At 55.9% G+C, this 13,396-nt stretch overlaps 1 protein-coding gene across 2 annotated transcripts; it reads left to right on the top strand.

Moving 5' to 3' along the window:
* Nucleotides 1-1,053: 1,053 nt before the first annotated feature.
* Nucleotides 1,054-10,716, top strand: FGF8 (fibroblast growth factor 8). Of its 2 annotated transcripts, XM_063338762.1 has the most exons (5): nucleotides 1,054-1,245; nucleotides 1,351-1,387; nucleotides 3,477-3,657; nucleotides 7,901-8,007; nucleotides 9,123-10,716. In XM_063338762.1, the coding sequence occupies exons 1-5, from the start codon at nucleotides 1,214-1,216 to the stop codon at nucleotides 9,408-9,410; spliced, it is 645 nt and encodes a 214-aa protein (XP_063194832.1). In that variant the 5' UTR covers nucleotides 1,054-1,213; the 3' UTR covers nucleotides 9,411-10,716. The 2 variants fall into 2 exon arrangements, with proteins under 2 accessions (XP_063194832.1, XP_063194833.1); XM_063338763.1 differs by lacking the exons at nucleotides 1,054-1,245; nucleotides 1,351-1,387 and adding an exon at nucleotides 2,681-2,797.
* The last annotated feature ends 2,680 nt before the right edge of the window (nucleotides 10,717-13,396 follow it).

Raw genomic sequence — 13,396 nt, 5'->3', positions numbered from 1 at the left:
CTGCCTCTCCAGCGGCGGCAGATAGCGCTGATTGCTGATTCGAGGAAACAAAATAGCAATTGTAATTATGGGCTCTGATAAGATAAAGGAGGGCGCGGGGAGCGCGGGGACCGGCAGCGGGGCACGGCCGGCAAATTAGCAGCTGTCACTCAGAGCCGAGCAGGCGGCGCCGGCCCCGGCCCCGGCCAGGTACCGGCCCCGGGGGCCGCCCGCCACAGCCCCGCCGCAGCCCCCGCCCCGGTGCGCAACAGGTGGCGGGGTCGGGAACGCCGGGGCTCGCCGGAACAATGCAGTCCTCGGCGGCCCTGCCCGGGCTGCGGGGCTGAGCCCCGTCCCGTCGTCGTCGCCCGGACCCATGGCCCCGCACCGCCGGCCCTGAGGGCGACCGCCCGCCCCACCAGGTAAGCGCCCGGCGGGGATGCTCGGGAGGGGGGGGAGCAACCCGCTGCCCACCCCGGCTACGGTATTTGCTCAGCCTTGCTCGCTCTCGAAACTCCGGCCCCCTTCATACCCCCCCCCCCCCCAACTAGACCCCTACCCCCCCCGGGTAATCCTTTTAATGTCTGGCACGTCCCGGGAGGGCTCGCCCGCCCGGTCCCAATCCACAACGCGCCCGCGGAGCAGCGAGCCCCCGGTGAGGGAAACGCGGCCCCGACGCCCCCTCCTTCCTTCCCAGCCTTTAAACCCCGTTTTACGGATGGGGAAACTGAGGCAAGGGGCGGGGAGGGCGTCCCGCCGGCGGCTGGCGGCGGAGCCCGGCCGTTAGTGCCAGCCCCGAGCCCGGCGACACCTGGCCCACCGCCCCCTCGGCAGGTACCGCCGGGCTGGGGAGGGCAGCGGGGGAGGCGGCGGTCCGGCCGGGCTTCCCTCTGTGGAGGCGGCGGCCGCCCCCCCCGGCCGCGGCCGCCCCCGCCGTCGGGGCTGCGGGCCGGCCTCGCCGCCTCCCGGGGCGGTAGCGGGGCCGCGGAGCGGGGCGGGGGTCGCCCCGCGGCGGGGGGCCGCCGGCCGTGCGCCCCGGGGGCTGGGCGGGCGGGCGGGCGGGCCGGCGGGGGCCTTTCCCCTCTGTAGCCGCTTGTGCCCTCCTTTCCTCGGGGCGAGGACGCGCCGGCAGGGCGAGAGGAGGCGAGGAGCCGAGGCAGCGCCGCGCCGTGCCCCCCGCCCCCGCGGGCGCTCCCCGCCGCCGCCGGGCTCCCGGCCCCGCACCGGCGCCGCGATGGACCCCTGCTCCTCGCTCTTCAGCTACGTGTGAGTACCGGCAGCCCCGGCCCTCCCGCCCCGGGCCCGCAGACTCCCGGTTCACACCTCTCTCCTCTTTTCTCTCTCCCCCCCCCCCCCCGGCTCCCCTCCCAGGTTAATGCACTTGTTCGTCCTCTGCCTGCAAGCCCAGGTAAGTGCCCGCTTGGTCGCCCGGCTTTGTTCGCCCCTCGGGGATGGGGGGGTGCCCCGCAGCCGCCGCCGAGCGCCCCGGGCTCGGGAGGGATAAAAGGAGGGGAGGAGGAGGAACAGTTTAAAACCCAGGAGACAAAAGTGGCCCGGCTGTAAAAAGCCGAGACCGAGGGGGAGCCCCCCGGGCCGCAAAACAAGATGCGGAGGACCCGGGCTGCGAGGCAGGGATACCCGGGATTTCAAGAAATCGCACGGGGTTATTTTTAAGTAGCTTTAGGTCCCGTCCCCCCCCCTAAATGGCACTGTGGATACCCCAGTTCCTCTTGTCAGTTTTCTTTTTTTCCTACGCTGCTTCACCCCAAAAGTAAAGGGGAATTAAAAAAGGGGGGAAAGAAACCCCACCAAAACCTCCCTAAAAAGCGCAGGTTTTGAGTCAGCTTAAAATTGCCAGACTTTAGCATCGCTGGTTTGTATCGCCAGAGACAGAAGTGTCATGAATAGATTAAACAGCCCGGGCAGAGCTTCTGCATCACCCGCATACCAGCAGGCACGCGTCGCTGGGAGCGGTACGTCTTCAAACCGGGGTGAAGCCCCCCCTTACTCCTGAGATCACAGGTGCAGAAGCTTTGTTTAAAATGCCCTTTAAGCTACTTTTTTTTATTATTATTTTATTTTCCTGGAAGCTTGGAAAAAAAAAAAAAAAGAGTTTCCAGCCGAAAAGCAAAGGGAACGAAGCACTGGGAATGTGCAGTTGTATAAAAACATAGCTGTAATATTTTGGAGTATGAGATGGAGACCAAATAGCAGCATGGCTAATGACCTCTCCTCCACATGGTACCCTCATCAGAGCTGGGGAGAGAATCCTGCTGCATTATCCAAAACCCGTCTATAGGAAACACACATGCACAGGCAGAAGCCGGGAGAGAGAGATGACATTGTCAAGGGGAGATATCTCTATAAAGCCAGCTTTGGGAGAGCAGCGGCTTTTGCTTTTATTGGGTTTTTCTGTTGTTTTTTAAGATGGGAGGAAAGCTTCCCATTTGACGTGGGGGTGGCGGGGGGTAGTCCCAGCCTTCTGATGTTGAAAGGAGCTATCTCCTAACATTTGCTCAGAATACATCTTTATAAATGTCAGGCAGCAGCGAAACTTTCCAGACTTAAAAGAGGGATTTGAGACAAGGGGGGAAAAAAGACTTCTGTGCAGGCGCGCGAGCCGGGGCTGAGGGGGGAGCAGGTTTGGCAGCTCATGAAAATCATTTAAAGCCCAGGAGCAGCAGCGTCGGGTCTGGAGGGGATGGGCTCAGCTGCGGCTCCGGGGCTAACGGGTTCGGTGCGCCGGGGCTGGGGACAACCCCACTGCTGTCACCTAACAGCTGGCTGCGGACGAGGCATGTGTTTCCACGGGCAGCGCGTTAGTATCCTTGGGTTTTTATGCCGCTAAATACCCAGGCTGGGGCACGGGTTTCTTATAATTCTTATACCTCATAGCTCCACTTTCTCTGGGGACTTTGTATTTAAAGAGCTCAATAAGTGGGGTGTTTGGGAGCAAATAAAGAGCCTGGAACCCAGAGGAAAGGCAGCTGTTGAAGCCGATGGTGCAGCGGCTGGGGTACATGTCCAGGGCAGCCGGAGCAGTAGCATGTTCCCGCAGAGGTGACAGAGGTGTGGGACGAATATGTCAGCCCCTCGGGGGGTGGAAACCCAGTGCCATCCTGCATGACCCCCCCTGGACCCTCTCCAGCGCCCAGACTCGATGCCCATCTCAGGTGCTCCAGCCGGGACCTGCCGAATCCCAGAGAGGCCTCTGGAGTCACCGAGCCCTGTCACTCTCCCAAGTCACCTGCACCTCTCTGCTTAGGGCATGTTTGGAGCAGGCACAGCTCTGTAAAGGGCTTTGGTCGCTGCGTCCCGGGGCTTAATGCTCCTTCTCCTGGGGAGGCTCTGCTGGTGCAGGAGGTACCACCGTGGCCCTGGCTCCGTGCCTCCCTGGTAAAGCCCGGCTGGAGGCCGGCGATCTCGGCTCAGCCCATTCACCCCTCTGAGGAGTAGAGATTATAATGGTGTGTCGTATATTTTTTAATTTCCTAAAGGTAACTGTTCAGTCCCCACCTAATTTTACACAGCATGTGAGGGAGCAGAGCCTGGTGACGGATCAGCTCAGCCGGCGGCTCGTCCGTACCTACCAGCTGTACAGCCGGACCAGCGGGAAACATGTGCAGATCTTGGACAACAAGAAAATCAATGCGATGGCAGAGGATGGGGATGTGCACGGTAAGGATGCGCGATGGAGGCGGGTGGTGTGGGGGGAGAGGGAGGACTGGGAAGGTGTTTGCAGCCCAGCACGGCGATTGATGATTTCCGTCCTGTTTGTTAGCCAGAAATCATTAAAATCATTCGGCTTGCGGGGGCTTGTAAAGGGAGAACATAGGGGTCAGCGATCAGCGTCTGCGTGATTCAAGGTGAGGGCAGGTTCCCCTGTGCCGAGGGAGGGGATGGCTCTTGCAGGATGGGGCTCTGCTCTGTTCTTTTTCGTTCTTGGTTTGCACCTGACTGGCAGGGCTCGGGGCTGCGGCGTGCCGAGCAGCAGCCGTCGTCTCAGCCCAGCCCTTTGCAGGGCTGGGAATCTCTGAGACTTCCTTTTGGAAAAGAAATAGAAAGGCAAGTTGAAAAAGAAAAGGAGGGGGGAAGGGGGAACGGCCGCTTTGGAAGCCTTCCCTAAACTAGAACTGTCCGCAGTGGCGTTTTCCCTCCCTTCTCAAAACAAATCCCAAGCAGAGGCAGTTGGCTGCGTAAGAAGATGCTGCAGCATCTCCAGAGACAAACTGGGGGGGACTCTGTGAGCACGAGAGCCTGCGCTTTGCCGTGGCACATCTGCCACCACCCCAACCCTGGCACCCCCTCCCCGAAACCTCCCCCCATGGGGCAGGGGGACCGATCCCTCCGCTAGAGACCCCTGAAGCCCAAACACTTTGATTGCATGCGCTAATGACACATTGGGACAGTCAAACGCCGCGCAGGGGTCAGCGGGGCCGGGGAGCCCCAGCACCGCTGCGGGGCCGGCTGCGGGAGGCCTGATCCTGCACCTGGATCAGGGAAGCGCCTGTATTCCTGTGTGTTGTACGTAGGAATCACAACTGTTTTCCTTTGGTATTAGCTGCAATTTCCCTTTCTTGCTCAGGGAGATTAGTAGAAACACTTTTCTTCCTTCCCCTTCTGTATTTTTTTTTTTCTCTTCCTTTTGCTTTGGCTGAAAATTTCACACTGGACTTTAGCAGTTCAATCGCGGCACAGATTCCATCTATAAGGTATTCCATACATCCAGCATTAATCTTCCAAATGAATTATTCCCACCCTAGAGCAGCTCTGGCTTGAAAGCTAATTTCCCAAGCAAAAAAAAATCCTGTCTTGTTTTAGTCCTATAATGCCTGGATTTTAAAAAGCAGTTAGTGCATATTTAAATAACGACCAGGTTTAAATAAGGCCAGAAGGAGGGGACTGATGGTGGCTTGAAAAACTCTATTAAAATGTAATAAAAGAAGGTTAAGCATTTGAAGAGCTAAGGAGGAAAATGAAGACTGATCTAAACCAGAAAGAGAACAAGCAGTTTTTCAGATGTAAAGTTTTAAAAGAGTTGCAAGTCTGTAAATGTTAAAATAGAGGTTCAGGATTGTTCTATATGAATCTCTAGGGAGGCCCCCATGTCTGGAAGAACTATTAAAACGCTTCTTACTTTCACCTTTTTTAACATTTCCTGAATACTTTCTCCTCTTCGCAGTCCAGTTGGGGGATCAAGTGTGTCTCGCTGCATTTTTTCAGCATTTACGTAGCCACTTTCCCTTCAAAGTTTGAGCATGAAACATAATTTTACTGGGATAAATCTGTCACTTAAGTGAAAGAATAGAGTTGAAAACGTCAAGTTCCCCCTCTCCCCCCCAAAAAAAAAGGGAAAAAAAAAAAAAAGGACTCCCCCAAAATGTTATTTAGAAATCCACTTTTAAAGAAAAGAGCCCCCCTTTCTGAGCCCTTCCCTCTGCTTTTTTTTTTTTATCTCATTTTTGGGGGTGGGCGTGTAAAAAGGGTTGATTTATTTTTGCAGATGACCCCTTTCCCCACGCTGACGTTTTTACAGCCGACTTAACATCGAGTCCGGCATTTTCGGTTATCTGTCTTAATTGTCAATATTTGATTGACTTTTTTTTTTTTTTTAATTCTAAGGAAAGGCGGGTGGCTGGTGCAGCCCGCCTGGTCCCTCCCCGCCACTGAGCAAACCGCGGCCGGCTGCAGCCCGGGCTAAACCCCGCAAGTGGCTGGGGACGCCGGTGCAGCTCCCTGCCGACTTGCCGGTTTCGTCTGTGCCCGGGGTTTTCCGCTGGTCAGGATGGGGGTCTGCAGGGTTTGTGGGTCACCCGCACGGGCCTGGGTGTGCAGGTCCCCCTGGGGACAGGTTGTCCCTGTCCTTTGCTGCCAGCAGGGATGGAGCCGTGCGCTGGCTGGGCTCGTGCCGGGTGGCAAACCCGGCCGGTGGCTGTAAATCACGGAACGGGGGGGGAAAAAAAAGGCCAAAAGGAAAGCGATGTGCATCTTTAAAGCGGGGTTTTGTGCTCGCTGGGGCTGAGGCCTCCCTGCTTCCTCCCTCCCTCCTCCGTCCCTCCCTCCCTCCCCGCTCTTTCTATCTCTGGGAGAGAAAAATCAATTCTCCTCAAACCTTTTACTGCCTCCGAGATCAATTCCCCCTCCTTTCCCCAATATAGACAAATAGGGGGTCCCTGTCTCAGCGCTTCATTTGCAGAGCGCTGTGGCTCCCGTGGCTGGCTTTGGGGATGCTGGGTCCGTGCCAGGTGTTGGTGCCAGGGTGGCACAGCCTGGAGTGGGCTTTTCCCAAATTGTTCAGCTCTGAGTCCAGTCTGGGCTGGGCTGGGGGTGGGGGGCTGTGGGCGCAGGGCGGTCTGGGGACGAGAGATTGCCACGAGGTGCTGTTGGTAGGAGGGAGTGTGGGGAAGGGGTGCCTGCATGCGCATCGAGCCTGGCTTGCCCGGCAGCATTAAATCAGGTGGTCCCAGCAAATTTTGGGATGCCCTTTCCGTTGTGGAACTTGGCTGCTGCCAGCACTGCCAGCTCGCTGTCCCCATCCTCGGTGCCATTGACCTCAGCAGTGCCCGTGATGCCAGGGATGCAGGATCAGGGTGTCGCAGAGACAGAGAGGCAGCAGTTTGCTCCTAGCCCGGAGTGTGAGTTAGGCTCACTTTAGCTTGTGCGTGTGCCCACAGCCTCCTCCTGCCATTCAAAGCATCCTACTGCAAAGCCACCCGCTCCAGAGCCACATCACCCTTGCTGTGTCTCGCCGGTGGCTGAGCATCCTGGGATGGAGATGTGCAAGCCAGGGGTGGACCACAGTCCTGAGGAACCAAGCAGCCCTTGTGCAGAGATCAGAGAGGAGAAATAAGGCATCAGTGGGCTTATTCCCATAATAAGGCTGTAGACTTGGAAGCCTTGCGGTCTGCGTTCTAATTACCTTGCCAAATTGTGCTTATTGTACTAGGGGCTGATGCTGGGCAAGAGGTGATGGTGGTGAGACGGAACAGTCCCAGCTGACTTTTTAGAGCCATGGGGAAATCTTTGGTGCTTGGCACAGCACAGAGCTTTTGAGGTGCAAACAGGTAGCCACCATCTGCATCGGGGCTTGCCCTGGGGAGGGGAGCTGGCTCTGGGGACAGCAGCTGCAGGGCTGGGCAGAAGGATGTCCTGTCCCCATCCTCCCCCTTCCCTGGGGATGGATGGGCTTCGAGGCTCGAGTTCCCAGGGCGGAGGCAGGGAGGGAAGGTGACAGGTCTATTTATAGGCGGCCCATCGACCCGGCGATTTGCATAGCTCCTTCGGAAGTCGATCGATGCCTCCATTAAAAAACTGAGACCAAATCAATACGCCCTCTCGACTCGTGCAAAGGTGAAAGGCATTAAAAGGATGGCCGTACCCTTCACGCCTCCCCTGCCAGCTGCAAAGACACTGCTCCTCCTGCAGTCCTGGCCCGGCAGAGAGGCGCGGAGCAGTGTCCCCTGGGCTGGGGACAGCTGGCAGCATGCTGTGTGCTTCCAGAGGGTGCCTGCCTGCAGGCTCACCCAGACCTGCCTCTGTTTGCAGGGCAGCTGGCTTGTTCTCCACTGGCCATCGCGTGCCCTGCTTGCTAGCCTGCCTCCCTTCTGGGATGACTCTGTGGCACCTGAACCACTGAGCCCCATGGAGCCAGGCAAGGCAGAGCTACTCCCAATCCAGCATGGCTCAGGGTGGCAAAAGAAGGTGACCGAGAGCAGGGGCACAGTGGCAGGGTAGAGGGGACAAGGCTGGCTCTTCACCTTCTGCCTTGATTTTAGGGCTCTCTCTGGCCCAGCTGCCCCCCTGCCCAGCGTGTGCCCTCTGTGCCCAGCACCTGGCATCGCCGGGGTCTCCATCCCTGTGCCTGCCCCATCCCAGGGCCCCTCTGACCTCCCTCTCTCTTTCCTCCCACTGCTCTCCCCAGCCAAGCTCATCGTGGAGACGGACACCTTCGGGAGCCGCGTGCGCATCAAGGGGGCGGCCACAGGTTTCTACATCTGCATGAACAAGAAGGGGAAGCTGATCGGCAAGGTGGGGCGCTGGGCTCGCGGGCAGGGGAGAGCCAGGTGTGGTGGGAGGTGGGATGGGGAGGCGGGCACGGGAGAGACAGATGTGGTGTGGGTGCTGAGCAGGGCTTGCTGGGAGAGGAGCTCTAACCTGATACGGAGCCCATCCATGGGGATGGGGAGGTGGGATGGGGGTCTCAGGGGACCCCTTTGGAGGGCAGGGGGATGAGCCGTCCTGCAGCCTGGGCGGTGGGAGGGAAGGAGGGGAGCAAGGGAGGTGGGTGGGTGCCGTGTGGGGCACATTCCTTGTATCTCCCCGAACAAATAGGCGGATTGCCGGGCTATTCTCCCCGATTACATGGTACAAGTGCCAGGAATGTTAAGATGCTCCGTGGGGCTGGCCCCAAGGCCAGGCCCCACCGCACGCTGGTTAGTCACGCTCCCTCCGAGCCTCGAAGCTCCCTCCCTGGGGCCAGAGGGGGTTGGATGTGCAAAATCCTGCTGGGACAGCGATTGTCTGGGAGGATTTGCCATGGCGACTCCTTCCCTGGGGCTGGCCAACGGGGGTCTTCTCCCTGGTCCCGCTGCTGCCTGTAATAGTGGGGGATCTCAGCCTGCAACTGCCCCTGTGCTCCCTGCCACCATGGTTCTCGTGGACCATCACCGCTCCTGCCCCCCGATGCCCCTCCTATATTAAATACCCTAAAAAATATCCTAAAAAAATAGGATGGGTGGGTCAATTGCCGCTGAGATGGAGAGTTTGCTTGTGGTCATGCTGGTGGGGGAATCCAGCCCCTGGCACAGATGGGGGCAGGATGGGAGCAGGCAAAAACCCCCCTTATGGGTACAGTGGAAACGAAGGCTGGGGCTGGCAGCCCGCTGCTGGCATCACATGGAGGGACACGAGCTACAATGAGCAGTGTCTGTCCATGCCACAGTGCCCGCTCCCCACAGCTTTCTAAGGAAAAGCAGATTTTGGGCAATTCTGACCTGTAGGAGGAGGTGGGAAAAGCGAGCCCTTGGCTGCCCGCAAGCGCTGCAGCCCTGCCGCCACACCGTCCAGTCTGGCTTGGGGTAGCGAGAAGCAGCCCTCTGACCGAGCGCCCGTTGCTTATATCCCCCCTTCTGTCCCCTTCTCAGAGCAACGGCAAAGGCAAGGACTGCGTCTTCACGGAGATCGTCCTGGAGAACAACTACACGGCGCTGCAGAACGCCAAGTACGAAGGCTGGTACATGGCCTTCACCCGCAAGGGCCGCCCGCGCAAGGGCTCCAAGACCCGGCAGCACCAACGTGAGGTGCATTTCATGAAGAGGCTTCCCAAAGGCCACCAGACCACCGAGCCCCACAGACGCTTTGAGTTCCTCAACTACCCCTTCAACCGGAGAAGTAAAAGGACTAGAAACTCCAACTCCAGGGTGGGCCCTTGACTTGCTTGCCCCTGCCCGCACCTCTCCCGGAGGCCTCTCCTTCCTCTGAGCTTGGTGGACTATACGTAGAGACTTTCCCATATGGGTATTAAACATAAAAATAAGGGAGGGAGGAGGATAAAAAAAAAAAAAAAACTTACCTGCTCTAGTTGTTGATAATTTTGGGGGGGTGGTTGTTTGGTTTTTACAAAAAAAAAAAAAAGGAGAAAAAAAAAAAGAGAGAGGCTCTATTTTTGTACTCCAACTTGAAGAGAAATGAAACGTTCAAAGACTGGTGAAGGGGGAAGAGCCCTTCGCTTAGAAATGTTCTAGTCTGTTTGGGGTCGTATTTTTTTTTTTTTTTGTAGCTCTAGGGGTAAAGGAGAAAAAAACATAATCACCATTTATAACAAACAAGCAAAAAACAGAAATCCAAATCTGGGAGCGATGTGCTACTTAAATGAACTGAATTAACGCTTATCGGAGAAGATGGAAAAGTCTGAAAAAAAATTAAGGGAAGGGGATTTATTTCAGAGGTGGCCTGAGGTCTCCCGGGTGGGTTTTGTGTCCTGGGGGATGTGTGGGCACTGCCAGGGGCAGGGGGCCGGCTGCGACGCCTGGGGTGAGGACCGCCGGATGCTTTCCTTCCTTGGATGCGCCCGCTTCTTCAGCTGAGCGAGGGGTTGCTGGAAGCCGCTTGCATCCTTCCAGAAACGCTGTTGGCTTCACAGCTCCCAGCTTATTTTTTTTCTCAGGAGGGGACAGGGGTGATGGACGCCCCAGGGAAAGTCCTGAACTGACTTGGTACCTCTTACCCACGAGAGCGTCTTTGGCATTTGGTTTGTTTTAAACTACTAAGGTGAGGCAGTGGGTGACAGCTGCCGTGGAGCAGGCTGGTAACTGTTTTGGTTTGTTTTTTTTTTTTTTTCCATGTGGAAAATGTGAACTTCTCACCAAAAACTGATACATTTTTTCTCCTGTTTATATTTTTTTTATCAGATGGAATTTTTCACCCGTAAAATTAAAAAAAAAAGTTTACAAATTACTGTGGAGCCATTTCGGGCTAGTTTTGTCATAATATTTGGTTTGTGGTTGGCACTTCCATTGTCAACTGTCTCTTCCAGGTTTGCTCTTTGATGAAATACCACGGTCCTTGTCCTCCTAGGAAAGGAGAGGTTTTCTTTCAAAACTTCTGTGTTGACAGAAGCCCAATTTTCTATTTAGAAAAAAAAAAAACAAACAAAAAACAAAACCCAAACCACAACCCAAAGGAGACATTAAATCTCTTGAGCGAACATCCCCAGCCAGCCCCGCTCTGCACATGCTGCCCTGGGACTGCGACTCTCTCCAAAGGGTTAAAGCAATTATTCTTCACGGGGAGGGCAAACAAAGACACTGGATAGGAGCCAGAACCAGGGGTGACTTTTCATCCAACGTGTTTTTTTTGATTGTTTGGGGTTTTTTTGTTTCCTTGAGGATTTTTTTTTTTGTGTTTTGTTTTGGTTGTGTACAAATTGAATATGAAATGATTGAAATATTTATTTAATATGTGCATTAAAAATTTGTATTAGTCTAACTGAGCCTGATGCTTTCCTGGGGCTGGAGAGGCAGGTTGGAGAGGGGGGCAGAGGAGGATGGTGAGGTGCAGGATGGGGCTGAAACTGCCCCTTGAGGCTGCCTCTTCCCAAGGGAGAAGCCATGGGACGCTGAAGGATGCTCCGAGATCTCAGTCCCCGATGGGTCTTGTGGAAATCATGGTTTTCCTTGCAGCAAATTCCAGGTTTAATGGGCAGATGCCACCTCCTTGCCCTGTGGGGACAGGCCCATTGCAGGCTGGATGGGGGCAGAGTGCAGCGGAGCCTTGACCAGCAGTTTTAAGCGTGGGATGAAGCTTTCCAAGACAGAAAGCCGGTATCTGCTCCTCTCTGGTCCAGATGAGCTTGGCGTCTGTGTGAGATGAGCTGTTGGGTCCCCTCCTTTGGTGGATACTCAGCCCTGCTGAGGTGCTGGGTCTTGTTCAGAGGAGCTGATGTAGGACTTGGATATCGAGTGGTCTCAGATATGGAAGGATGCAAGAATTAAATTCTTTATTATTTTTTAAAAAAACGTATTTATTGCAGAAATAGAGCGATCTTGCAAGGTGAGAGTCTCGCCATTGCTGGTGCCAGCCCTGCTGGTGCTGCCAGCCTCAAGACATCGCTTAGTGCTCAGGGTGTTTCTTGTCTGCAGGGTGCAAGGATGAGCCACCCCCTGACTGATGCCACCAGCTGGGCTGAGCTGTCCTTATATATCATTAATTTCAAGGAGGGAAGCCTGGGGACCGAGCACTCGGCCACACTCTGAGCATCGTTGCTACACTGCAGGGGTCGTGGGTGAAGGACAGTGCTGGTAAAGGCAGATGACATTTGCCTGGCTGTCCCAGGAGGGATCCAAGCACTGCAGAAGCCTGGAGCCAGCAGCGCTGGGGCAACCCCATGTTGTGGTTTCCAGACTACAGGAACTAAAAGTGAATGGCTCCTGGCCTTTCCCCAGGCAGAGATGGTGTTTGATAGTCCTTAATGGGTGCTTTTCTTTCATTAATTTGTCTAATTGCTTTTCCTAATGGCTTTGTGAACCTGGGTGAATTGGTGCTGGGTTGCTGCCCCAGGTAAGGGTAGCAGAGGGGCAGGACTGGCTCCAGGCAGGTCAGCAGACCTCTCCTCCCTTGTTATCTGTCCTCCAGGGACAGCGATAGCAGGGACGGGTGTGGAGGCTCCAGTAAGGCTTTCCCCCTATCCCTGCCATCCTGGGGTGCAGCTGAGGGCTGGAGCAGGGGGCACCCAGCACCCTGGGTTTTGAGGGGGGGAAGGACACCTCCGTGTCCTTGCACAGCTCTGTACCACACACCATCCCCAACTCCTGCCATCTGCTCTGCTACAGCCTGCCGTTGCGAAAGGTACCCAGGTCTTGCTCCTGAGAAGGGACCCCTTGCTTTCCCAGCTTGGTTGGTCCATGGTTAATTAGCCCCTTTTTATTAAAGGGTTTTTGGGTGGCCACGCTGCCTAGGAACGCTACAAAACTTGGGGCTTTGTTTATTGCTTGAATTTGCCCAGCTTCAGCTGCCAGCCAGCAAATGTTGTTTTACCTTTGCTTGGAAGATTAAAGAGCCCACTACTAGTTAGTTAATGAGTAAGTGAATTAATTAATGGCTCCTCATACCCTGTCTCTGCACTGATATTGCTTAGTCCCTGGAATGGCTGGAGCGGCTCAAGTTCTTCCCCGTGACCTGGGCCCTGCAGTGTCCTGAGTGTGTGGTCCTCCAGGGCTGGTAGCTCCCACCACCCGTGCAGGGAGGTGGGGACAATCCCTGGTGGTACCTACTGTTCCTTCAGGGATGCAGAAACCCTGGTTTTTGGTCGAATGTGTAGGGTCAATCATCAGCTCATGAATCTGGGACCTTTCCCTCCTTCTTCATCATCAGCGGGTGTGTGGACCGAGCTTGAGAATCATAGCCACCCGAAGGCCCTGGGGACTGCAGGACACTGAGCCAGGGCTGGACCCAGAAGAGTGCTGGGGACAGGAGGCTTTGGAGGCGGGTGTTTGCTTCCGTCAACTCATGCTGTTAGCATGGGTGTTTTGGGCAGAAACCCCAGCTGCGAGCTAGCAAAGTCTCTGTGATAGAGATGTGCCTATCCCCAGCACCACCACTCCCTGTGGTCCCTTCGCTGTCATCAGCTGGCTGGAGGGAGGTGGCAGATGAAGCAGGAGAGGAGCAGTACTGCCCTGGCTGTTGGCGCAGGGAAGACTACCCCATCCTGAGCTCCAAGCGGTGGTGTGTGTGTGTCCCTGCCTTTGCGGCAGGATGCTGACTGGACACTGCGACAAGGCTGGAGCTGAGTGATGTTTGAGAGAGTCTGCCTTGCAAGGCAAGACCAGGAAGCCCAGCTGGTCCAGCCAACCAATGTGGGGTAAGAAGTAAATGTGGAGTGAACACACCAGGGCAATTCCAGGCAGGGAGAAGATCTGTT

The sequence above is a fragment of the Chroicocephalus ridibundus genome, chromosome 6 (assembly GCF_963924245.1).
Source record: "Chroicocephalus ridibundus chromosome 6, bChrRid1.1, whole genome shotgun sequence".
NCBI classification, from domain to species: Eukaryota; Metazoa; Chordata; class Aves; order Charadriiformes; family Laridae; genus Chroicocephalus; species Chroicocephalus ridibundus.
The sequence above is the reverse complement of the archived record's forward strand: the minus strand, read 5'-3'. Positions and strand labels throughout refer to the sequence as shown.

Excerpts from the sequence above, each read along its gene's own strand:
- FGF8 (XM_063338763.1), top strand. The coding sequence starts at position 2,681 with ATGGGCTCAGCTGCGGCTCCGGGGCTAACGGGTTCGGTGCGCCGGGGC. Across the intron at positions 2,798-3,476 it reads TGTGTTTCCACGGGCAGCGC|GTAACTGTTCAGTCCCCACC; the intron begins GTTAGTATCCTT and ends AATTTCCTAAAG. Across the intron at positions 8,008-9,122 it reads AGGGGAAGCTGATCGGCAAG|AGCAACGGCAAAGGCAAGGA; the intron begins GTGGGGCGCTGG and ends TCCCCTTCTCAG.